Source organism: Rhinolophus sinicus, chromosome 12 (assembly GCF_057876585.1).
Source record: "Rhinolophus sinicus isolate RSI-liver-muscle chromosome 12, RSI-T2T, whole genome shotgun sequence".
In the NCBI taxonomy this organism is placed as follows: Eukaryota; Metazoa; Chordata; class Mammalia; order Chiroptera; family Rhinolophidae; genus Rhinolophus; species Rhinolophus sinicus.
In genome coordinates this window covers 38513495-38539240 of record NC_142512.1, presented here as the reverse complement: position 1 = coordinate 38539240, position 25746 = coordinate 38513495, and the positions used below count along the sequence as shown (strand labels likewise).

General features: G+C 35.1%; 1 protein-coding gene across 4 annotated transcripts in view; it reads left to right on the top strand.

Annotated features, from left to right (window-relative positions):
• Window positions 1-25746, top strand: part of FBXL20 (F-box and leucine rich repeat protein 20) — a 98913-nt gene that overhangs the window by 36037 nt on the left and 37130 nt on the right. For all 4 annotated transcript variants that reach the window (XM_019747614.3, XM_074319444.2, XM_019747615.3 and 1 more), the window contains exons 2-4: window positions 9510-9571; window positions 22905-22959; window positions 25641-25715. In XM_019747614.3, coding sequence (XP_019603173.1) covers window positions 9510-9571; window positions 22905-22959; window positions 25641-25715 — 192 coding nt within the window. The remainder of the gene's footprint in view (window positions 1-9509; window positions 9572-22904; window positions 22960-25640; window positions 25716-25746) is intronic.

The following is a 25746-nucleotide window of genomic DNA, read 5'->3' as shown; positions in this document are numbered from 1 at the left end:
GGACATAACTGTACCAACATACATGTAATAAGAGTCTCAGAAGGATGTGGGAGAGAAAGTCAGAAAAAAAAATTTGAAGAAATATGTGAAATTTTCCCAAATTTAATAAAAACATTTATTTACACATCGAAAATTTCAATGATCTCCAAGTAGGATTAGCACAAAGAAAGCTACTCCTGGACATATATTTGATGAACTGTTTAAATCCAATCAAAGAAAAATCTGGAAAGCAAGACAAAAATAATTCATGATGTAAAGGGAACAGAAGTGTAATTAACAGCTGACTTTTCATCAGAAGCCAGATGGAAACCAGAAAGCAGGTGTATAACATTCTAAATGTAGAAAGAAAAATTGTCAATTAAAAATTCTATATTTACACATGAAATGACACCCACAAGAAAATGAAGAGACATCCTAAAAAATGTATCCAGAAATAAAAAGCTATTACAAATTAGCTACAACAAAACAACCCAGTTTTAAAAAGAGCAAAGGACTCGAATAGATACTTCCTTAAAGAAGATATACAAATGACAGAGAAACATGAAAATATGTTCAACATCATTAGTCATTAGGGCAGCGTAAATAAAAAACACAATGAAATAGCACTTCCCATTCACCAGGATGAGTATAATTAAAAATAGGTGGAAAATTCGCTAAGAAAGAAATTTTACACTTTAAAAAAAAAGGGATTACAATGGTACACTAGCAAATATCTATTTAAAACACAAGAAGACAGTAAAAGAGGAACAAACAAAAGACATATGAGACAGCAAAGAATTAGCAAAATGAGAGACACGGCCAACTAAATCAATAATTACATTAAATGTGAATGGGTTACATACTTAAAAGACATATTATCAAACTGCAGTTTTTAAAAAACAAGATTCAACTTTATGCTATATAAAAGAGACACATTTTTAATTCAAGGCCACAAATACTTTAAATGTAACTAATAGAAGATGTACTACATACTAGCATTGAACAATCCTAGAGTGAAATTAGAATACAGTTCAATTCATAATAGCATTAAAAAGAATAAAATACTTGGGAATAGATGTGAGAAAAGACTTACTGAAAATTACAAAACATTGCTGAGAGTAATTAAAGAAGACCTAAATAAATGAACAGACGTTCCAACTTCATGGTTTGGAAGACTCAATATTATTAAGGTGACATTTTTCTCCTAATCCATCTATAGAATCAGTGCAGTCTCTGTCAAAATCTCAGCAGGCTCTTTTGCAGAAATTGGCAAACTGGTTCTAAAATTTATGTGGAAATGCAAAGGTCCCAGAATTTTCAAAATGATTTGGAAAAGGAGAACCAAATAAAAGGACTTCCTGATTTCAAAACTTACTATAAAGCTGTGGTAATCAAGACAGTGAGTTATTGGCATAAAGGTAGATACATAAGTTAATGGAACAGTATTGAGAATCCAAAAATAATGCTTACATTTGTGGTCTGTTGATTTTCAATAAAGGTTTTAATAAAGGCAATTCAATGGGAAAAGAATAGTCTTTTAAACAAATGGTGTTAAAACAATTTGGTATCTACCTGGAAAAAGATGAACTTGGGTCCTCATATCACACCATATATAAAAATTAACTCAAAATGGATCACAGACCTAAATGTAAGAACTATAACTAGGAAACTTCTAGAACAAAACATAGTAGATAATTTTTATGACCTTTGTCTAGGCAGAGTTCATATAGGAACACATCAAAAGCATGATCCATTAAAATAAATTGGACTTTATCAAAATTAAAAACATTTGTGCTTCAGAAGACACCATCGAGAAATAGCAGACACAACACACAGAATGGGAGAAAATATTTGCAAATCATACAGTAAAGAACCTGTACATATAGAGAGCCCTTAAATCTCAATAGTAAGAAAACAACCAAATAAATGGTCAATTGATTTGAATACACATTTCATCAAAGAAGTCATTTGAATGGCTGGTAAACACAAAATGCTCAATAGCATTAGTAATTAGGAAAATGCAAATTGAAATCACGGTAAGATACCACCCCATTAGATGGGCTAAAATTATAAAGATGGACAATAATAACACGTGATGATAAAAATATAGACAGACTGAACTCATATATTGGTGATGGGGATGTGTAATGGTGCAGACACTTGGACAACGACTGAGGGGTTTCTTTAAACTTACCACACAATATAACCCAGTAATTCTCCACCTTAAATGCTGTTCATGAGATTTGAAAACTTATTTCAATCAAAAGACTTGTATGAGAATGATTATAGCAGCATTACACATAACAGTAAAAAGAGTATAGAAATCCAGTGTCTGTCAGCTAGGAATGATTAAACAAAATACGGCATTCCATACACAGGAATACTATTCGACAATAAAAAGAAATGAACCAGGGTCCGTCCCGGTGGCTCAGGCGGTTAGAGCTCCATGCTCCTAACTCCGAAGGCTGCCGGTTCGATTCCCACATGGGCCAGTGGGCTCTCAGCCACAAGGTTGCCGTTTCAACTCCTCGAGTCCCACAAGGGATGGTGGGCAGCGCCCCCTGCAACTAAGATTGAACACAGCACCTTGAGCTGAGCTGCCGCTGAGCTCCCGGATGGCTCAGTTGGTTGGAGTGAGTCCTCTCAACCACAAAGTTGCCATTTCGATTCCTCGACTTCCGCAAGGGATGGTGGGCAGCGCCCCCTGCAACTAGAAAACGGGAACTGGACCTGGAGCTGAACTGTGCCCTCTACAACTAAAACTGAAAGGACAACAACTTGAAGCTGAACGGCACCCTCCACAACTGAGATTGAAAGGACAACAACTTGACTTCTTGGATAAAGTCCTGGACGTACGCACTGTTCCCCAATAAGTCCTGTTCCCCTTCCCCAATAAAATCTTAAAACAAAAACTGCTACTGGTGCGTGGTACAACATGGATGAGCTTCAAAAGCATCATGCAGTATTAAGGAAGCCAAATGCAAAAATGATATATTTTGTTTCCTTTTTTTAATTTTTATTGGGTAACAGGACTTTATTGGGGAACAGTGTGTATTTCCAGGATTTTTTCCAAATCAAGTTGTTGTCCTTTCAATCTTAGTTGTGGAGGGCGCAGCTCAGCTCCAGGTCTAGTTGCTGTTGCTAGTTGCAGGGGACGCAGCCCACCATTCCCTTGCGGGAGTTGAGGAATTGAACTGCCAACCTTGTGGTTGAGAGCCCACTGGCCCATGTGGGAATCAAACCGGCAGCCTTCGGAGTTAGGAGCATGGAGCTCCAACCGCCTGAGCCACTGCGCTGGCCCCTTATGTTTCCATTTTTTAAAATGTCCAGAAAAGGAAAATCTGCAGAGACAGAAAGCAGATTAGTGGTTGCTTGAGGTTGGAGATCAGCACAGAGGTTGATTTGCAAATGGGCATGAGGGATATTTTGGGGGTGATAGAAATTCATCAAAAAAGTAAATTGTGATGGTCGCACAGCTTTATAAATTTACTAAAAGTTACTGAAGTGTACACTTAAAGCCAGTAAATTTCATGGTATGTGAATTATACCATAATGAAGCTGTTTAAAAATGCTATATGTAGGTGAAATTCCATGATGGTGAAAATTTAGCAATTATTACTTCTTTTTAAAATAAATTTTTAATGTAGCTCATTACCCTTGAAATAAATAGGCTCTACACTGAGTCTCCAAACTTTGTTTCTTAATATATTTTAATTATTTATTGTAATGGTATTCAATCTATTACTATGCTGATGTCATTTGTATCTTATTTACTAAATTTAGGGTAACATTCAATTTATCAGATTTCCTTGTTTGTTTATGCACTCTGCTATAGAAATAGATACAAAGTGAAAAAACCATGGAAACCTGTTGGGAATTTACAGTCAAAAGAGTACTGCAACATGTTGAAATAAGAAGTACTTAATATTGTCAAAAAATTTGTGATTGTCTTGCCATCAATAAAATAATTACATAGATATGTTACACTACAGGCAAAAAAAAAAAAAAAAAGGTATTTCCAGATCCCTATGGTATAAACAGCATTCATTGGTTCAACGCAGTTTCTAGGCACTGTGTTGCTTGCTGACTATGTTGTGGTGAACTAGACAAGGCCCCTTTCCTCTCAGCTTAAAGTCTTATGTAAGGGACACCACACCAACTCAGAACTGGTGTTCTGAGCTCTGGGGTGCTTTGGGGTTTCCACAGAAAGACCAATCACATCCAGTTAGGGAGATTGGGAAAGGCTTCATGTTCAGTGGACATTAATCTATTTCTATTGACAGATTAGGCAAGTTTGGTTGCATGGGTACTTTAGAGAAAATAACATGAGCAAAAAAGTACAGAGCCTGTTTGAGGAGAAGCCTAGTGATTCTTAAGTTCTGTTTTATTTCTGTTTTTCTCCTGTTGGTTATAATTTACTATATGTAAATTGCTGTGAATTATAAAATGTACCATTACTTTATAAACCACAAAAAGCTTTTGATTTTAATTTTAAGATGTTTCTTAAATTTAGAATTGTTAAAATGTGAAAGAAAAAAAAACCTTAAATTTTTTTTTAATTGTGGGAAAAATACATATAACATAAAATTTGCCATCTTCGTAATTTTTAAGCATGCAGTAAGTACACTCAACAATGTTGGGCAACCAGCCTCCAGAACTCTTCATCTAGTAAAACAAAAGATCCCTTTCACAATCTAAAACTCTCTTCATAAATTTAGCTGCACGTATCAGAGAGTGAAGTTAAAAGTGGCTTAAATACGATAGTTTATTTTTATCTTATGAAATCCAGAGCCATGTTTCTCTGCAGTCATCTGCCAGTGTTTTCTAGTTTTCTGCTTATCTTTAAAACCGTGACAGGCCCTCAACTGCATGATACAAGATGGAGGTTCAGTAATCCTAATCACATTGCAAGCGGCAGAATTGAGGGAGGAATAAAGAAGGGGCACACTCTCATTAGGGACACTCCCGAAATTGCACACATCACTTTTTTTTCTGATTGGCCGGAACTTAGTAACTTGGCCTTACCTAGCTGCAAGGGAAATAAAGTCTTCTTTCCACGCAGCCATGTGCTAGTTAAAAATGGGGAATTCTGTTACTCTGTAAGAGGAGAATGCATATTGGGGGTAACTAGTATTCTCTGCTAACATACTCATTAAACTTTGTTATTTCTTCTATAAAGCTTGAATAATACAGGTCAGGTCTTTTAACTTTTTTTTTTTTTGGAGTTAGTAACTATGCTCTTAGATTAATTATCAGCAGGGGTCACTATTGAGCAAGTATTTCTTTCTTATTTCCTTTGTTCAAACTATCTCCCGTTTCCCACCCAGATTCTGGGTTTAAAGCTTCTTGAATTGGTTCCCTGGGCCTTGTTTGTGTGCTAAGCATTTAAATTCATTATGTTAGTAAACTAATCCCCAAAATGTGCCAAAGTAAGATTTAAACATTGATCAGAAGGCTAAATTAATCGCAAAAAACGCTTCTGACAATTTAGGAACTCTATTAGGTGATGTAATTACAATTTGTAACAAGTGTTTTCAGAGTTATGTTTTTCAGCTGTGTAATTACAGAAAAACAATTACAGTGTTATACAAACAAGCAATAATAAATGCTAATGTATGACAAACCAAATCTTTATTTAAGTGAATTTTTTTTTTTTTTTTAATTCAAGAATGTCCTATCCCTAGAAGACAGTGTTGCTGTCTCTGTTTGCCTTTTTAGGGGATGATGTCCTACCTTGGAACAAATAATAGAGAAAGGACAATCTAGTTGCTCTCATGTTTTTTCCCTTGATCACATCCTTATAATTGTAGATAGATTATAAAAATAGATAATGATATATCCCCATGTTAATATAAAACCAGATTACTTAAGAATATCAAATGTTTGAAAAGTCACTTCCTCTACAGTTGATTATAGCTTAAATCCTTCATAATTTGTTGTAATTCAGTATAGCCTCCATCTAGTTGGTTTTTACATCCTTTGTATTTTGCATGAGAAACCTAGAGTTTGGATTCAGCTGAAACATTAAAGTATCTAAAACATTGTTTTTGTAAAACATTTATTTTACAAACAATACTGTAAACTGGAGCAGAAGCCATTTGGGTTTCCTAGAAAACATCTAAAATTATTTTGTGCCTACCTCTAGGATTATTTTTAAGCCACCTTGCTGTGCCATTTCAAATAATAAACTATTCTGATTATCTGTTAGAACTGTAATTTCTTGGGTCCTGAGATTCTCGAGCTACTTTATCTGGCCCATTGGTTCTCAAACTTTAGGAAGCATCAGTAACACCTGGAGTGCTTGTTACACTACAGATTGCGCCTCTTTCCTCCATCCCTTCCACAACCCCAGTTCCTGATTCTATAGGTCTGGGGTGCAGCCCAAGAATTTGCATTTTTAACGAGGTCCTGCTTGATACTGATACAGCTGGTCAGGTAACCACAGTTTGTGAACTACTTATCCTTCCTTGCAAGCTTGGAGTACAATACGTATGTGCAGAAGGAAGATGAGGGAAATAGAAGTCTGGACAGATGTCCTGTACACCTGGTGTTGCCTAAATCGTCCCAACATTCTGTATATTCCTTTTGCTTTTCACATACCTACCTTTATGTTCCCACAGAGATAACAGCATTCAGCCTAGATAGACTGAAGCAAGGGGAAAAGTCAGTTGCTGGGTGTGAGTTGTTCCTTTTTATATCTAGAGTTGTAAAAGTCATGTGAACAATATATAGCAGGTCTGTATTTTTAATTAATTTTATTACTATGTATTCAAGTGAGCAAAGTTCCTTAGTAGCTTGGGTTTTTTCTAGCATTTAATAATACTGTGAGTATACAAGATAAGGAGCTTAGGATTTCTAAGATAAAAATGATTATTTTTTACTTTTAGTGGATTTGAGTTGGGTATAGTCTAGTAGATTGGGTGTTTAGTGATACCATGTTTCCCCGAAAATAAGACCTATCCTGAAAATAAGCCCCAGTTAAGATCTAAACGAACTAAAACGGACGCATTTAGTATATTATGACAATGTTCCAGAAGAAGATGACATGACTATATTTGAATAAATGTAGATTGTTGTACATGAAAAAATAAGACATCCTCTAAAAATACGTTCCAAAATGCGTCTTTTGGAACAAAAATTAATATAAGACCCGGTCTTGTTTTGGGGGAAACACGGTACTATTTTGTACTTAACAAGCTTCGTTTTTTTCGCAAAGATCTCAAGCTAAAGATATATGTTGTGTGCCATCTAACTCAGCAAGGTCTCAATTTTTTATACTTTAGCTATTTTTGCAAGACGTTATTTATGTCATCCACCCTTGATCATTCAGCTTTTTAAATACATAATTCCTTCATTCTTTCCTATAAGTGTACCCAGCAAAGAATGATTATAATAGTGTAGCATCTTAGAAACCTTTTCATTTGAGAAGTTAAACTTGTTTAAGAAGAAATGTGATGGTTTCATTTTGAAAGACTGCCTTATAGAAGAGGAATATGATTTTTTTAATAGCTTCCACCAGTGGGTAGATATTGTAGGAAAGCAGATTATTCTTTGATGTCAGATAATTTCCTAAAACATGTAATTGTCAGGCAGTAGCATTACTTTTATTATAAGATACTGTTTGCTGCACTGAAACTTGGTAGTTTCAGCTTCTATCACCAAGTCCTTTTGTTTTTTTAAAAATCCTTCTTTTCTCCAGTTTTTTTTTTTCATTTCCACTGCCCCTGTAATCTTGCAGAGACTTGTGTCATCTTTTACTTGAACTATAATTTCAGTATATTCTTATGCTTATCTCCTTGCTACCAGTCTAGAGTTTAATTTCTTTAGGTTTCTCTTCTCCACAGGATTTTTTCAAATTTCTAACCTGGTATACAAGTTTCCTTCATGACCTAACCCCACCATCCACTTAATAGTTCATTCATTAGATTTACTGAGTTCCTACCATGTATCAGGCCCTATGCTCAACCCTGGAAATATGATGGCAAACATGAAAGGCATGGTCCCTTCCCTCACAGTGCTTTCCATTTAGCTGGAAGGTAGGTTTCTATAGTTATTAGAAAATACTGATTCTAATTACTCTTTAGATATCTGAGATTGAGGGGGAAGTACATTCTGTCCACTACTTCCCTATCCCTTCAAGTTTCCCTCCATTACTTGTTATACTTTGAATCATGAAGTGCCAGGACCTACTTGTATGTGTGACTCCATGCTTTTATACATCTTATCGCCCCCTTTTTCCCTAGTTAACTGGCCTGCCTTTAAGATCCAGTTTAGATATCACCTGTGAGCAGAATTAGTTGTTTCATCCTTTGCTCTCATATACCTCTTGTCATTTTTTCTGTAATAATTAGTAAAATATTTGCTTATTTGTGTGTTCTTCATTGTAGAACAAGAGCTTAAGTACAGCGATAACTTACGTCTTCTTTGTATTCGTTGCCTAGAAAAGTACCTGATATTGACAGGGTGTTCAGTAAATGTTCACTGCATGAAGTCAAGTTCATTTCAGCTCTGTATTACTTAATGGCAGGGACTGAACATATTTCAGCATCAATGACATGTACATTTGCTGTTTTAATTGTGCTTTTTATTGGGTATAGGTATTTGGGTTTTATTTATTTATTTATTTTAATGTAGCTTGCTAGAGAAGCTCACCGTCATGGTACCCTTTGTGGAGGAAATGGTGGCTTTGTTGAATTTTCCCCCCCTTCTTTTGCCTCCCCCGCCCACTCCAGTTCAAGGCATCGTTTCTCAGTCTAGTTGTGTAGGACACAGCTCCCTGGCACATGCTGGTATTATGAGCCTTGCGCTGCCCCCGGCTGAGGAAGTCGGTCGCCAGTTGTCGGTTGGCCGCTCACAGCAGCTCATGCATGGCAGCTCTCGGCTGCTGGCCACTCATGATGGCTGCCGGCCACTCACGCTGGCCACCGGCCACTCATGGCAGCACACGGTAGCACACAGCAGCCCATGGGTCTTTGTTGAATTTTGATTAATTTGTTAAATAATCACATCAAGAATGCATATTGTGGTAGTTATGGAGCATCGCTTTTCTGCATGATACATAAAACTCTGAAGAGAATGTTCCCTATTCAGGTTTCTGAGTATCTCCTTGAACAAGTAAATGTGAGTTAGATTTGGGGAATCACCTTACCTTAATGTCATTTTTAAATGGTCATTCTGTAGTGATGTGATTTTAAGCAGGTAAACCTTTTGTAATTGAGTTTCCTTATATGTAAAATTAAGATTAGGGGTAAAATGAAGATTCAATACATTAATACATGAAAAACACTTAAAACAGTACCACACACATAGTGTCATCCTTCTGACTGCTCTTAGTTTGTTTTCTCTAAAGGAAGGGAACAAATTAAATGTCTCAAAATTCTTTTTAATCTAAAGAGTCTCTGAAAATATGACCGACTTATAATACCCACTATACTTACTCACCTCTCTCCTGAGAGGATTACCTCTAAACTGTTGAGTTGAACATAATAAAATGTTAAGTAACACTTGACATAATGATTTTGTTTTTGCAGATGTTCTCAAATAGTGATGAAGCTGTAATCAATAAAAAACTTCCCAAAGAACTCTTATTACGGTAAGTCTAAGTGCTAATTTTATGTTTTTGTGTGTGTGTGTATATCATATTTATCTATTTAAAACCTTGTAGACTTATTGCTAATTTTTATATATTATAGAATCTGGATTATCTGAATTTGTAAATTTATTGATTCTTTTGTTAAACAATCTTCATATTTTCTAGATATGAATCAAGATTTTGAATGTTTAGTAACAAGTTTCTCCTGCCCAGTTTGTACCTATATATGATTTTATTTACTCGGTTTCCCTTTATCCTATTCTTGTATATAATAAGAAATAGGGATTGTATTTTATTTTGGTATAGTATTGATTTTTCTGAAGAGTGATTCTAACCCATTCCTTCTCCCTGCTTATATTTGCAACATTATATTGCATATACCGAGGTGCTGTATAGAAGAGTTAGCAACCCTGTATTTTAAAGCTAAAAAGACAAAAGCTATTTGAAATTCTTTCTTTTCCTGTATTACACTTATGATTGTACCATTCTTATTTTTAATGTGTGAAAACTACATTGGGGGTTACCCATAACATAAAACTTACAGCTCCTGCTTTACATACGTCTGACTTAGGAATCACCTAGGAAGAAACAGGCATCAGAGGAGCTATTTTCAGTGCTCATTGTTTGGGTACCTAATCACACCATTCTTTGTTCACTTATGTGGAATATCATGACTGAGAAAGAAAGGTACATTTTATTTTGCAAATGTTAGAAGTTAACAAGTTACTGTGCTCAGAGGCACCTACTTTTTGCTCTTAGCTGCTTCTGCAATCTAGCCATAAACCAGCCCAATCTCTGCTTCAGGGTGGAAAATTATCTCTGCCCTAAGTGTTGGTAAAGACGAATATTCCTGGCATTACTAAGTATTTGTATGTCTGAGTACTCCACTATATTGCAAGATCCTTGTAAGCAGGGACTATATTCTATAAACCTTTATGTAGTACCTTACACATTGGAGATACTAAGAAAAAAATAAATGAACTGAACTTGAACTGGATTTTTCCATAGAAGCAATGCATATGTATATGCTAGTTTACTATAGTTGAAAAAACAGTCCTAGACTACCGAGAGCCATTGGAGAATGTATTCTGTATATATTGAGTAATATCTTGAATATCCCTCAAATTTCAGCAAAATTTTAGCCATCACTAAAGAGAAATATTTTTTAAATAGGTTATGTTTGTATTATAAACTGAGTACACTAAGACATACTTCAGTTTTTTTATCATGCCATTATTTTGAATATGAAGTATTATTTTGTACTACTGTACTTTAAGACTCAATAAAATTTAGGGAAATGATTTGACTCTTTGGTAAGTGGCCACACTGTTATGTTTGCATTTTTTCCATGAAACCCGAATTCTTTACTATGGCCTACAAGACTCCTTATGATCTGGCAGGGGAGTGACATGATCTGGTTTATATTTTATTTTTTGGGGTTTATATTTTTAAAGACTTGGTCTTGGTACTATGTGCCAACCAGATTGAGAGATAGGAGTAGAGAGCAGTAAGAAGGCTATGAAAGAAATCCAGACAAGAGATGAGGGTAACATAGAAAACATTCTCTGTAATTCTTCAGACTGCAGCATTGCCTGCCCCTCTCCTTTCTAGCTTTAGTCACTGTCTCTTTTCTTTTCTTTTTGAGATATAATCGATATATAACATATTAGTTTCAAGTGTACATGATTCAATATTAGTGTATAATGCGAAATGATCACAACAAATCTAGTTAATATCCATCATTACATAGTTACAAATTTTTTTCCTTGTGTTGAGAACTTTTAAGATCTACTCTCTTAACAACTTGCAAATATACAATACAGTATTATTAACTGTAGTCACCATGTCTCCAGTTCCTGTATCACATCGTATGTGACATCCCTGTGACTTATTTATTTTATAACTGGAAGTTTGTGCCTTTTGACCACCTTCACGCATTTTGTCCCACCCTCCACCCCCACCCCACGCCACTGGCAACCACCAATCTGTTCTCTGTATCTATGAGTTTGTTTGTTGTTGTTGTTTATATTCCATATACAAGTGAGATCATACAGAATTTGTCTTGATCTGTCTGACTTGTCTCAAATAGCATAATGCCCTCAAGGTCCATCCATATTGTTTCAAAAGGCAACATTTCCATCTTTTTTATGGCTGAATATTACATTGTATTATATCACATTTTCTTTATCCATTCATCCATTGATGGATACATACTCCTAGGTTGTTTCCACATCTTGACTATTGTAAATAATGCTGCAAGAAACATGGGGGTGTAGATATCTTTTTGAGTTAGTGTTTTTGTTTCCTTCAGATAAATACCCAGAAGTAGAATTGCTGGATTATATGGTAGTTCTCTCTTTAATTTTTTGAGGAACCTTCATCCTGTTTTTCCTAGTGGCTGCACCAATTTACATTCCCACCACCAGTACACAAGGGTTCGCTTTTCTCTACATCCTTGCCAGCACTTGTCATTCTTATCTTTTTGATAGTAGCCATTCTAACAGGTGTGAGGTGATATCTCACTGTGACTTTGATTTAGTCACTGTTTCTGACCTCACGCTAATAGCTGTCCGTAAGCTATAAAGTCTGTCGTTGCCAGATAGATAGTATTGTGAGGGATATTGGATGAAGAGGAATTCCTGTATCAACCAGATTTTGCTACCACAAAAACTCCTAAATCTCAGAGGCTTTTTTTCTTACCATTATATCAGGTTGGCTGTTGCTGTCTTACTGGGTCGACTTTGGGTCTGTTGCACTTAGCTTCTCATCCCTAGAAGACTAAAAGAGCAGCCTGTATCTGAGGCTGAGGGCAGGTGCACAGGAGACCCAGGTCGATCACCTAAGTGATTTTAAAGCTTCTGCTTAGATGTGGCATATATCATGTCCACTTAAATTTCATTGCCTAAAGCAAATCACATATCCAAGCCTAACACTGATGGGGTGGGGAATTATATAAGAGAGAGCATATGTGAATATATGTGAACAGTACTACCATTTACCTTATATACACACACCCAGATATAAATCTTCTCTCCTTAATTCTGCCTGCTCTCCTCACTCTTCAGCATCAGTTACAGTGAAGAGTTATATAACTCCACGCAAGCACTACCTTTGCCACTTAGGTTAGCTCACTACCATGCGAGGGTTTGCTTGTGGGAAGAAAAGTTCAGAGTATGTGGCTCTTTTTCTAGGGTGTGTAAAAGAGTAGTCATGAGTTGAGAGGTTGGAAAAAGGGGGAAATTGAAGGATAGTATGTGCCTGACTTCTCAAGTTGGAACACTGGAGATATTTTTTTCATAGCAGCATTTTTATAAATGAGAATTTGGTTCTAATTTATATGTGTTCTATTGGAACTGACCCTTGTGTACATTGTAGTTTAAATTGGCTGCTTTCTAAGGTAAGTAGGGAACCTAACTAGCACATATGATACGACTTTTGTGAGGAAATGAGCTTGAGTTCCAAGCAATCGATTCTGTACTTACCGATGGGAACAAATCCCTTCCTAAATTGGAGACAGAGTAAAATTGATATCCTGGGAAAGAAGGAAATGATTTGACACCATGAAACATACTACTTATAAATGCATTTAAGTGTATAAAACATAGATTTTGTTTAAACCATTAAAGACAAATAGAAAAGATGCTTCTTGATATCTTTGACATTACCCTAAACATATAACAGTAGATCAGTATAAATATTAATAAATTCAATCTGGAGTATTTATAATTTACTGAAATTCATTGAATGTGTTATTTCCTGAAAAAGTTTAAATTTTGTTTAAAGTAAATAGCACATGACTAGAAACAGTAGGTGCCCCTTGGAAGGGAAACTGGGTAATTGGAAGATAGGAATAGAAGAAAAGATTACTTTTCATTAGGCTTTTCTGTATCTTTTAGATGTTCTTATTTTAACTCTTCATTTTGGAATGTCATACTTTACCAAGTTGCAACAATAATACAAAGAATTTTGAGACTACCCTTCTCCAAGAATTAATATTTTATATAATTAAACAATATAGTTATCAAAATCAGGAAATTAACATCGATACAGTACTATTAACTAATCTGCAGACCTTATTCAGATTCCTCAGTTGTCCCAGTAACATCTTTTTTCTGGCCCAGGATTCAGTCCAGAATTACGTGTCTCATTAAATTGTTGTGCCTGCTTTGTTTCATTTAATCTGGGACAGTCCCTTAGTTTGTCTGTCTTTCATAATCTTGGTATTTTTGAAGAGTACTGGTCAGTTATTTTATAGAATCTCCCTCAATCTGGCTTTGTCTGATGCTTCCTTGTGATTAAATTTAGGTTATGCATTTTGGCACGTACACTACAGAAACTGTGTTGTGTCCTTCTCCACGTATCGTAATGGGAGGCACATAATGTCCTATGCTTATGACTGGTGATGTTAACTTTGATCATTTAGTTAAGATAGTGTCTGTTTCTCCACTGTGAAATTATTTTTCTTCATTATGGATAAGTATCTTGTGGGGAGAGATGTTGAGACTTATGTAAGTGTTCTGTTAAAATGCACTTGAATAAATACACAACATTTGGTGTGGTTAGATTTTAAGTTACATGTTACATCATTCAATTCAACATATATTATTAACCTACAAGGAGAACAATTGTGTTGCTAGGACCATACTATTTCCTTGTAAATGCAAGGCCATAGCCAAGTTACCCGTGAATTAAGCAAGTGTTCTTGTTTCCTTTAACTTTAACTTACTTACTGATTCTCTTCCTTCCCTTCTGAAACAGTTTATTATTAATGCTGTAGCAAGCTGGAATCTACTGTTTGCATAATGTGAAGTTCAGTTCGCAGGGTTGACAGCACTCTCTTTCAGAGCAGAGCCACATGCATTTATTTAGGAGGACCTCTGGAAAAATGAATGTCAGTGTTTATAAGACAAAAGAGTCTTAGTGTTTTCTAAGAGCTACTTGTAAAGTGACTTGTTTCTCAAAGATTTCTTCTGAGGATGATATTAATAACTAAAAATGACATGAGGGATAAGATTGCTTGAGCCCACACATGCCCTTTTAGCTATAAAACAAAGTACAGTTTCAGAATGAGGATTATTATTACTTATAAGAATCTAAAATTTTGTCACTGTTTTTTCAACTGTTAGAGGTATTGGGACTTAATTGTCATGTCATATATATGTGTGAGTTGGTAGGAGATGAACTTTGTGAACTTGCATGGGAGGAATGAGTTGGCTGGGATTTTTTCCTTTTTTTTGGTCTATAATAGATAATCATGCTGTGTTGAGGGTCCCCAGGACCACCCCTAGGTTTGGTAATTTACTGGGAGGATTCACAGGACTCAGCATATTGTCATACTCATGGCTGTGATTTATTACAGGGAAAGGATACAAAGCAAAGTTAGTAAAGGGACAAGGTGCATGGGGTGAAATAGGAAACCAGAAGTAAGCTTCCAAGAGTCCTTTCCCAGTGGACTCACACAGAATGCACTTAATTCCTCCAGCAACAAGTTGTGACAACATAAGTAAAAATGTCTACCAGGGAGGCTCATTGAGCAAGTAGTGGGAATTCTACCAAAATCCAAGTTCTCAGATGCCATCCAAGGACCAATATTACTAGCAGGCTTTTCTAAGGATAGGCCTGCTGTGTTAACTCTTCTCTGCACACATGCGATTTCATATTTGATATGAGGAAGCTTACAACGTTGATGATTTCTAGTAGCTTTTCATTCAGTTTAATTACTACGCATTCAGGATAGATGGTGTGTGTGTGTGTGTTTCCTTTTTAAAGGCATAATGGTTAATAAGAACATGGACTCTGGAATCTAACTCCCTGGATTCTGTCATTTCCTAACTGAAAATTTAGGATTTCAGTACCTGCCTCTTTGGGTTATCATAAGGATCAAAAGGGTTGATAAATGTAAAGTGCTTAGAAGAGTGCCTGCCACATACATAGTAAGTACTATAAAAATCTGACGTTTATTACTATTAGTTCTATTTTTACCCATAGACCATAAAATGATGTGATCAGGTTCTAAGATTCCCAAAAGTGATCGTCTCGCAGCTTTGAGGTGCAAGTTGGCAGATGTTCCTAAGTCAAAGAACAGAAAATCTTACTCTTATCTAACATTTAGTTTTCTGGCCTTTTCAATTACTCAGAACAAAGCAATGAAACAGAAAGTAAGCAGAAAGATCAAATGTGCATTTTACTCAGAGGGTGCCTGCCAGTCATTTCTTAGGCCCTATTTACTCTTTTTTAAATTTTCTTTAGCCACAGTTCATTCAAATTTGATTATGAGTTGTGGTAAATAAAATGGGATCAGAAAGTAATGCTGACAGAGGGCCCACTGAGTTTTAAGATGTGTCAATCCGACAATAAGGGAGAATATATAAAAACTGATAAATAGAAACATTAAAAATCATTATAGTACAGGGCTGTTTCTTTAGTGAAAAGACAAACAGGTTTTAGTCATCCTTGAGGGTTTCACTGTATAGGATGACAGTTCTTTATGAAAGCCATGAGGTATTAAAATAATTAAATTATATTCCCTTAAAGCTTTTTCTCGGGGGTGGGAGAAGGGTTCAAGTGATATATTTTATTAAATACCAAGAAAAGTAAGTCAGCACGATTTGTTTTATACTGATTTTTAACAAAAATAGTTTATTATAACTGTTATAAATATTTATTTTTTTGGTATAACATATGCATGATGTTTATTGTTGCAATTAATTTGTGTTTACTGTTGTAATTAATCTATATATTTTCTTTGATGAGAGAATTAAAAAATGCATATTTTATTTTGTATTAGCAGCCAGATGCTAAAATCAAGGTTTAAGAGTTAGCACAGACCTCATTGCTGTACTTTGTATTCCTTCAACTTTATTTTTTAAAAACTTTATTTTTTAAAGACTTTATTTTTGTAGGACAGTTTTAGGTTTATAACAAAGTTGAGAGCAAGGTACAGAAATTTCCCATGTGCCTCCTGCATCATGCTGCATATCCTCCACCATTATCAGCATCACTCCCCAGAATGGGGCTTGCTTTGTTGTTTTTTTTAATAACCAAGGTTGAACCTGCATTAATTGACACATAATCATCCAAAATCCATATTTGTGTTAGGGTTCACCTCTGGTGTTGTAGATAGTCTGTGGGTTTGGACAAATGTATAATGACATATATCCATCATTAGAATATCATGCAGAGTGTTTCTACTGCCCTAAAAATCCTGTGTGTTCTGCCTATTTATCTCTTTTCCCTATCACCCCTGGCCACCACTAATCTTTTTGTCATCATAGTTTTGCCTTTTCCAGAATGTCATAGAGTTAGAATCCCCTTAAGCCTTAACATAGGAGCAGAACATTTACTAGGGACCTGTAACATACCAGGTATTATGTTGGATATAGAAATAAGCAAGAGTCACTGTCCTCAAGAAGCTCACTGAGTAGTAAAAGAAAACAGACAGCAAAATAATCAATACAGAGATATAATGGAGGTTTGCCTAGAATATTACAGCAAACTCACATGTAGGATTTAAAAACCAACTTTGGAGAGTTTAGAAGATGCTTCCAAGGAAGTGAGACATACTTCATGGGTAAGTAGTGACTAACGAGACAGAGAAGGGGAGTGCGGGAGAAGGACGTCTGGGAGAGTGTTGTTTCCTCTTTGGACAGAGGCAAAGGGTCTTTGATTCAGATTATATTACAAGATTTGAGACTCAAGTGTTTTTCGTTTTTGTTTGTTTTCTTTTCATAATATATAGTATTGTAGTTTAGGATTTTCCCCCCCTAAGGTTTGCCTGACAAGTTTACCATCATTTGTAATATTGTTTATCTTGGAGAATTTACAAACTTTGCACATACAGTCCATTAGAAAATGGGATGCTGCCTGTCTATTATAGCTTGTTTCTCTATAATTTCCATTTGCTGTTTTAATGTTGCCAAGCTTAATATTCCATTGCCTGGAGGAACAAAAATTAAAGATACTGTGAGGAGTAAATTGGGTGTTTCATTTTAGCTCTGTCAGGGGGAGACTTCAGGCCTTGTTTGGCCCCAAATTTTCTTAGCCAGTAGCAAGCAGCTCTATGCTGCCTTGATGTGGCAGTGATAGACTATTAACAAGATACATATTAGACACACCGCCTCAGTGTATGTCCTGTATATACGTGTACACACAGAGTTGTTTGTGTTTTGAGATTAAGAGCTATCTGGCTATGTGAGGATACTATTTTTTTTCAAGTCCTTTTTGTCTTTCTACCATTAAACATTCTAACACCAGGAGCTCCCTCCAGGCTCAGCTTGATATTGTGAAGCTAGTATAATAGCCCTAAAGTCACGTCTCTCTAGATCGGGGCTGTCCTGAGGACAGGGGAATATGGCTGATAACTTTATCCTAGAAGAAAACATTGTTTAGAAAATAATCTTAAGAAATCAGACTCAATTTTATGAAAACTATATAAAAGTACTTTTCAACGATCACTTTGTTTCCTGAAGCTCATGTGTTTTCTGCATGTTAGTTGTATTATGGTACAAGACTTGGATGTAGGATTTAGCTTGCAGAATACAGTGTGACCCATTTAGATGTGTGTGGCTGCTGTTAAGCCAGTGGCTGTTGTTTGTATTTTTATTTCCCACCACTCCTTTGAGATTTTTAACATACTTTTTACTTTTTATTTTCTAACTTTTTATTTTTACATAATTTCAGATTTACTGAAAAGATTGCAAGAATAGTTCAGAGAATTCCCATATACCTTTTACTTGGGTTCCCAAAATGTTAACCTTTACCCCACTTGCATTATCATTTCTGTCTTTTTTTTTTCTGAACCATTTGAGGTAAGTTGCATATGTGATGCTTTTTACCCCTCAAGACTTCAGTGTGTATTTTCTAAAAACAAAGATATTCTCGTACATAACCACTGTACAGTAATCAAAATGAGGAAATGAACATTGATACAGTATTATTATCTAATAACAGACCGTACCTGTTTTAACCAAGCGTATCATTAGTGTCCTTTGTATAATAGTAAAAGGGGAGAAAATGGTTTTTCTTCCTGATTCAGGCTCCAGTCCAGGTCACAGATTGCAGCTATTGCAAGTATTAGTTACTTGCACACCTAAGGAACTAAATGATTTCATGTGCTACATGGGATTACCAGACATGAATAGATTAGGTTTGCATAATTTCTGCTGAATATAATCTTGGTTAAAATAATACCTAACTGGAAGTAGTGGATAACAAAACCAATTGTCTGATGTGTCTTCTCCATATTTGTGACAATAAAATTATTTCAAAAACACATAGAAAACTTATTTTTCTATTCTTTATGACCAGGGTGGTTTCACAGCACTTTCCCCCCTCAAAAGGTAGGAGGAATCAAAGTACAACCCTAGTTTAAGAGGTTGAAGATTATCTGATCTTACAGAGATTGTTTCTGCAAGCCTTGGTTCACTTAGTAATAACAGAAGATGTCATCTTTGTGTTCACATTAATAACCAAGTGTGCATAGAGAACTCTTATAACTTAGTCTATAGCTTATTCTTGTCTAAAGAATCAAAGCTCAAATAACTCCATGATAGCTACAGGTAACATACATTGCTTTTAACAGAGTTCTCCACAGATCGTGGATACTAACTAATGTCATAATTATACCTGAAATCTTCTTCCTTAAAACAGATGCCTAGTAAATCTGCATCTGTAGTTTGAAATAAAGACACTAGCATACAGTTTTAAGGAATAAGTCCTGAAAACTGATGGTCTCTTGTGAAGAATAAGAAGTATACAATTTCAAAAATGTGGTATAGTTTCTTCCAGAACGTAGACAAGTACCCTGTAAATTCAAAGCAGGCTTAAATCATTATGTGGCCAAAGAACTTCATCTAGTATCTTTAAAATGTTTTTTAACAAATAAAATATATATACTCATGAACCCAACACTTTTAAAAAATATACAAAGTAATAAATAAATGGTTTTCTTATCCCTACTCTTTTAACAGCCCCCTCCAAAAAAGCCTGTAATCCCCTCCAGAGGTAACAAACATGTACAGTACTTACATGCATGTTCATGTATACATATTTTATATTTTTCAAAAATGAAAACATATAAATACTATTCTTGTTTCTGTTTCTGTCATTTAACAATCATTGACATCTTTTTAAGATCAGTTCATGTAGCTCTACCTCATTATTTTTAATGGCTGCTAAGTACAGTAGTCCATTGGATGAATGTACCATTATTTAAGCATTTTTTATTGATGTATATTAAGGTTATTTCTAACTTTTCCATATTTCAATTAATAATGCTGCCATGAACATTCTGAAAAACATCTTTACTCATACTTTTGCTTCTACAGGATACAGTATATATATTTTTAATGGTCACTGTTAAATTTGCTGTCCAAGAAAGTTGTACCATATATATCCCTGTGATGTGAATGGAATTACCCATTTTGTTCTTTTCTCTCCAGGACCACTCTATGCTTTTTAACTTTTTTAATAAAAAGAACTGTATTAAAAGAGGTATTGGTTTAAGAAGGTTTGGGATGTTTATCATGTGACTGCGAAGACAAAGGGAGTTGGGAATAAATCCTTTTTATAAAACATTGCATGGGTAACCGTATCCCTAAAGTCTACTTTCATTATTAATTTAAACAGCCAGCCCCATGTGCTCCTCCAAGGATTTAGTATTAAGGGTTTGGGTTTTTACTTTCTTTTTTTGTGTAGCAATAAGATTTATGTATAATTAGACCCTATCTTCCACATGATGTCTCAGAAACCTGGCCAAGGTCTTTTTGCTTGCTTGTTTTCCTCATCAAGAGTGAGGAAGGAGAAGCCTATTTTGCTTAAGCCTGAGCAGCCTAAAGCTAGGTCAGTTTTTCAACAATGTTGAGATGATGGTAGACTTTTATTGAAGTGGTCAAGCAGGATCCTTTAATAATAGCAGACCCTTCATTGCAACTGTTTTCTTATCTCTTTGATCTTAACCATTCTGATTATGGACATAGGTGTCCTCAGAAGGAATTATGTAAAAGCTTAAAGTGTGGAGAAAGGGACCACTGTGAACAACACAGCCTAAGATACCTAGCCTGAAGACGATGTAAAGCAGAGAGGTGCTAAGTGTAATGTAGTTTATTATCCTGTCCTATTATATAGACATACCAATACTATTTCCCCTTGTTTTATCCTTCAAATGCCTATCTATAAGTATGAGGATTTTTTTAAATTTTTAAGTTAATGTTACTGCCTTTGGAAGAATAAATACTCAATTGTGAGTCCCCCCCAAAAAAAAAAAAAAAAAAATTACACTAGCCAAAATCCTGGCATCCTATCTCACCAATTCTTATATTTGGGATTTTCCAGATAATTATCTCCATTGTCAACTACATAGAATACATAGAAGTCAAAGGTTACTAAATAGTAGTAGCCATTGAGACAGACTACTTGTGGAGTGGTAGGAGGCATTTAAGCACTGAAGCTTACCACATCTACCTTCCTAGTGAGCCAAATCAAGACTGGGAAGACCAAGTTCTTACTACTTGAATGAAGGAGTACAGCGACTGTATTCGTCTTCTCTTCCTCTTTTTCATGTACTCTAATGTCAACATCTAGGTGAAAAGCTAACTCATGGGGATCTTGACATTTAGAACTCCAGTCAGTACTTTCTAAGAAGGGAACTATGATTATTGGGATGTGTGCTACAGAGAGTCTCCTAAGTCTGTATTTGACCTCCAGCCTAATGTTTCATGTTTATCTATTGTGCTTTCCTTTGTGGAGAACCTTTCTGTTGAAAGGATACTAAAGTCTAACTAGGATTGTTACCTGTAAAGTTTCTCACCTGTGCCCCTCCCCCCATGTGTAATATTATATTTATACAAATTGCTCGGGGATTCAGGATGATTTGGCATATCAGCAATACAGAAATGTTCTGTTGCATTAGGTAAACTTATTGTTTTAGGAATTGAGGTACCAAGATTGGGGGTGCGTATATTTATTTGGGAGTGGAGTTGGTGATCAGTGTTGAAGAAGATAGATTTCTTCTATAAAGAGAGCCATGAGAGGGGTAGCAAGGCCACCTCAAGGGAACACGAAGGGCATCCAACCTTTCATCTGTGACAGATGTACAAAATGAGGTATACACATACAATGGAATATTATTCAGCATTAAAAAGGAAGGGAATTACATGATACAACATAGATGAGCCTTAAAGACACTATGCTACGTGAAATAAACCAATCACAAAAGGCCACATGCCGTATGTTTTCTCTCATGAAGTACCTAGAGCAGTCAAATTCATAGAGAAAGAGTAGTGTGGTGGTTGCCAGCAGTTAGAGAAATAGTAACGAGTTATTTGTTTAATGGGTACAGAGTTTCAATTTGGGAAGGTGAAAAAATTCTGGAGGTGGATGATGGTGATGGTTGCACAACAGTGTGAATGTACTTAATGCCACTGAACTGTACACTTAGAAATGGTTAAAATGGTAAATGTCATGTTATATGTATTTTACCTAAATTAAAAAAAGTTTAAAAAACAAAGTATTATTTATTAAATGCACATAACTTCTGTCTGATGTAATTTTTAACTCAGTTTATTTCAAGTTCTAAAATGTGACTGACAGGCTCTATTCACTAAACAATAAAAATTTGTTCTTTTAAACTAACTCAGAAGCTTTTACTTGAATCTGAATCTTTTAAAGTATATATTATATTGTATATTTTGCCACTTGCAGAAGGGCTTAGCTTGTTACTCAGATCAAAATGATCTTTAAGGGTACTCATGAATAAAGAAGGAGAGCTTTAAGCAGAAGTGACTGATTCACTTTATTCCCAGGATGCTCTGACCTATTTTTACAAGTGGCTTATAGTGGAGAGAATTATCAGACTTTAAGCAAATAAATTATTTCAAATAACAGTGCTTTAAAATAAATATTTAACCTCTGTAAGACTGAGAAAAATTCTAGGAAGTGTTTTCTGACATTGATGTGTTAAATGAGTTTTGTAATTTCCTAAATTAGAATTAAATATATATACAGACAACATTTTATAGTTGCTGTTTTTTGGGTGTTACAATATTATTTTATCTTTTTTCTTCATAAATGTAAAATTCTTTATAAAGATATCCTCTCTCAGCCTACTTCTTTTGATAACTAGAAGTGTAAAAATTGTTTTTTTACTTAAAAAAATTGAATCAGTTAGAAATATTTTATCATCTTTTGATGTAAGTAATTGAACTTGTATGATACTTATACGTATATTATCAAGTGAAAGATTACTTTCTCTCTCTATGTTTTGTATGGGCAGTAGTATTATCCTTATAAATTGCTCTACTTTATCATATAATAGTTTGTCTCTGTCTCTTTTTAGGATATTTTCTTTTCTGGATGTTGTTACCTTGTGTCGCTGTGCTCAGGTCTCCAGGGTAAGAATGGTTGACATGATTAGAGGGGCACCCCTTCCTAATATTGATGATACTAGCTTCTGTAGTAAGTGAACCATTTACTCGAGATGTTAGTTGTACATTATGTTTCAAAGGATGTTGTTTCACCCATGGCAAAATTCTACAGTTCTATATATACTCTCTAATTTTTTGGAACTCTTGAGTATTTGTATAATACAAACAGGATACATTTAGAGGGAAAAGCATTAAACATGCAAATTAAAAGGTTAAGCTCTACTCAGAATTGTAATAAAATAGTGTTTCATTGTTTTTTCTAGTTCATTTTATACATATGCACAGAAAGCTCTTGAGGTTCTAATTCTCGTGTTACCTTCCCTGTAGTCTTTCCTCAAAAAACAGTAGCTAGAATTTAATTTTTAAAAATGGTAGAAGCAAACCAGATTCCATTCTCAGTTTCTACGTTATACTTAATTATCCATTTTTGTCAGTTGATATTGTTGTGACAAAACAGTGAAACATCATAATCTTACTGGTTGTTATTAATATAAAGAATAGTATCTCTTGTGGGAAAATTGCTTTAAGATACATAATAAATAACTGAATAAAATGAATGAGTGCTTATAATTATCTTTTTATAAACAGTACAATGGCTTTTTGCTTGTTTATTTAACAACTGTTTATTATTGAGAACCTGCTATAGGTACAATTCTAGGTGCTGGATGTGTAATATGGTTATATCATAGAGTATTGCATTTATCTTTGCAGATAGTCCCAGTTTTCCTTCAAGTTACCAACACCACTCTGCAAAAAAACCCACAAACATACAAAAAAAAACCCCACGAAACTTGCCATAGAAAAATTCACTGTGTCTTGCTAACTTTCATGTAATTTCTGCATCCTAAAAGCCGTATTAAATCTGTGCATCAGCTATCTTGGAAACAATCAGTAGTATTTTGATGATTTCTATTAAATCACATTTCTGTCCCTGATACTTGAGTGATTGCTGTAGCCATGCCTTATACAAATGAGTGGAGCTTCCTTTCTGTCTCCATATGAAACTGAGGTCATCATTGAGAAACAAAATACTCAGGCCAATGTCTAAACCTGTTTAGTTGCAGTCTCATCTTAGGAATGTTGATTTGAGTGAGTTTTAATTGTTGTTTTCATTTGCAGGTTTCTCTTCCTTCTTAATAGGTTTTAATTTAAAAGAAAGGAAAGCACAGTGCCAATTTTCATTAAATCTGGATAGTAAATCAGTAGTTATCTTATTGTTCTCTGTACCTGAAGTATTTAATTAGTTTGTTTAAAAAAGGAAAAAAACACTGGAGAGGAACCTGTCATTCCTAATTTTAGTCTCAGTTTGGCATGTTTCCTGCTTGCTTGAAAAAGTAGTATAAGGAAATGAGAAATATCAAACCAAATCAGAGGTATATTTAGCCCGAGAATCTAGTAAACACATGAACTTTAAAAGTTTTATCTGTTGTCTCCCATGGCTAGCCATTAAACCATTGGAAAAATACGAAGCTACAAAAAGTAACATACTGAACTCCTGAGAAAAACCTTAAAGATTTCTAGAATAATAACTTTGTTTACTGTCATATTCTTGACATTTCTTGTTGATTGTGTGACAGTTACCCTGGGGCCAATAAGTGTATCCACAGTTTCCTTTTTAGAATGTCAGTATCAAATCTGGGTTTTGATTGTTAAAATAAGAAATAATATTTAAAGTTTATAACTCAACAATGTTAAGACTTGTTTACACTTTAAATTTAATAGGGAAAACTTTAAAGGGCTTTCCGATTAAACAACAGAATGAGCCACAACAATTAACTCTTACTGGAGTCATTTTTCACCTAATCCTGAAAAGTTGAAAAGCGTAGAAACTTTCTTGCCTCCCTTTAGCTTACTGAAGAAATGTAAGAGAAGTCTTTTAACTTACAGTCGTAAAATTACCACTGAATCAAGCTAGAGGGAAAGATGAACTGAAAAACATCCCCGAGTGAGAAAATGAGTAATGAGGAAAGCATTAAGGCTCTATCATGTATATGGAGAAGTGACATTGTCTTTTAAGTTCATTACCATATCGTAGTTTCAAGTCCTACCAAGGTATACTATGGATAGCGAATATAATTGAACATAGCAATGCTCCGAGTACTGTCCTCTTTTCTTTGGTTTACCTTCATCTTGATTCTAGTTGAGAGATAGAGTAACAGCCTTGCTTTTCATCAGCTGAACTGTCTCATTTTGGGATTAGAACTAGAATCTTCCCAGTTAGAAAATAGTTTCTGGCTATGATGCTTATCACAAGCTGTCCTTTCCTTAAGCCCCTAAGTTAAGATGTTTTGTAGCTGCTAATTTCTGTACCCACTCATTTATGAGATAATCTAATTGGAAAATAAAGTGTTTTTTTTGTGGTTTTTTTTTTAAGGAGGGTGCAGCTCACAGTGGCCCGTGTGGGGATCGAACCGGCAACCTTGGTGTTATTAGCACCACACTCTAACCAACTGAGCTAACTAGCCACCCTCGAGAATAAAGTTTGAATAAGAAATAAGGCAGACTTTTGGGGAATTAATGGTGGGGGTGCTGAGAAATGTTTTGGTCAATTTCAGTTGTTAATGGATTGGATTGTGAATTCAAATATTGCTGACTTTTACCCTTTGTTTCAGCTCCTGCTCATTCTGTCTCTTTTTCTTTAAAAATAGGCCTGGAATGTTCTGGCTCTGGATGGCAGTAACTGGCAACGAATTGACCTGTTTGATTTCCAGAGGGATATTGAGGTACAATTATGTGGTGTGTGGCCCCATTTCT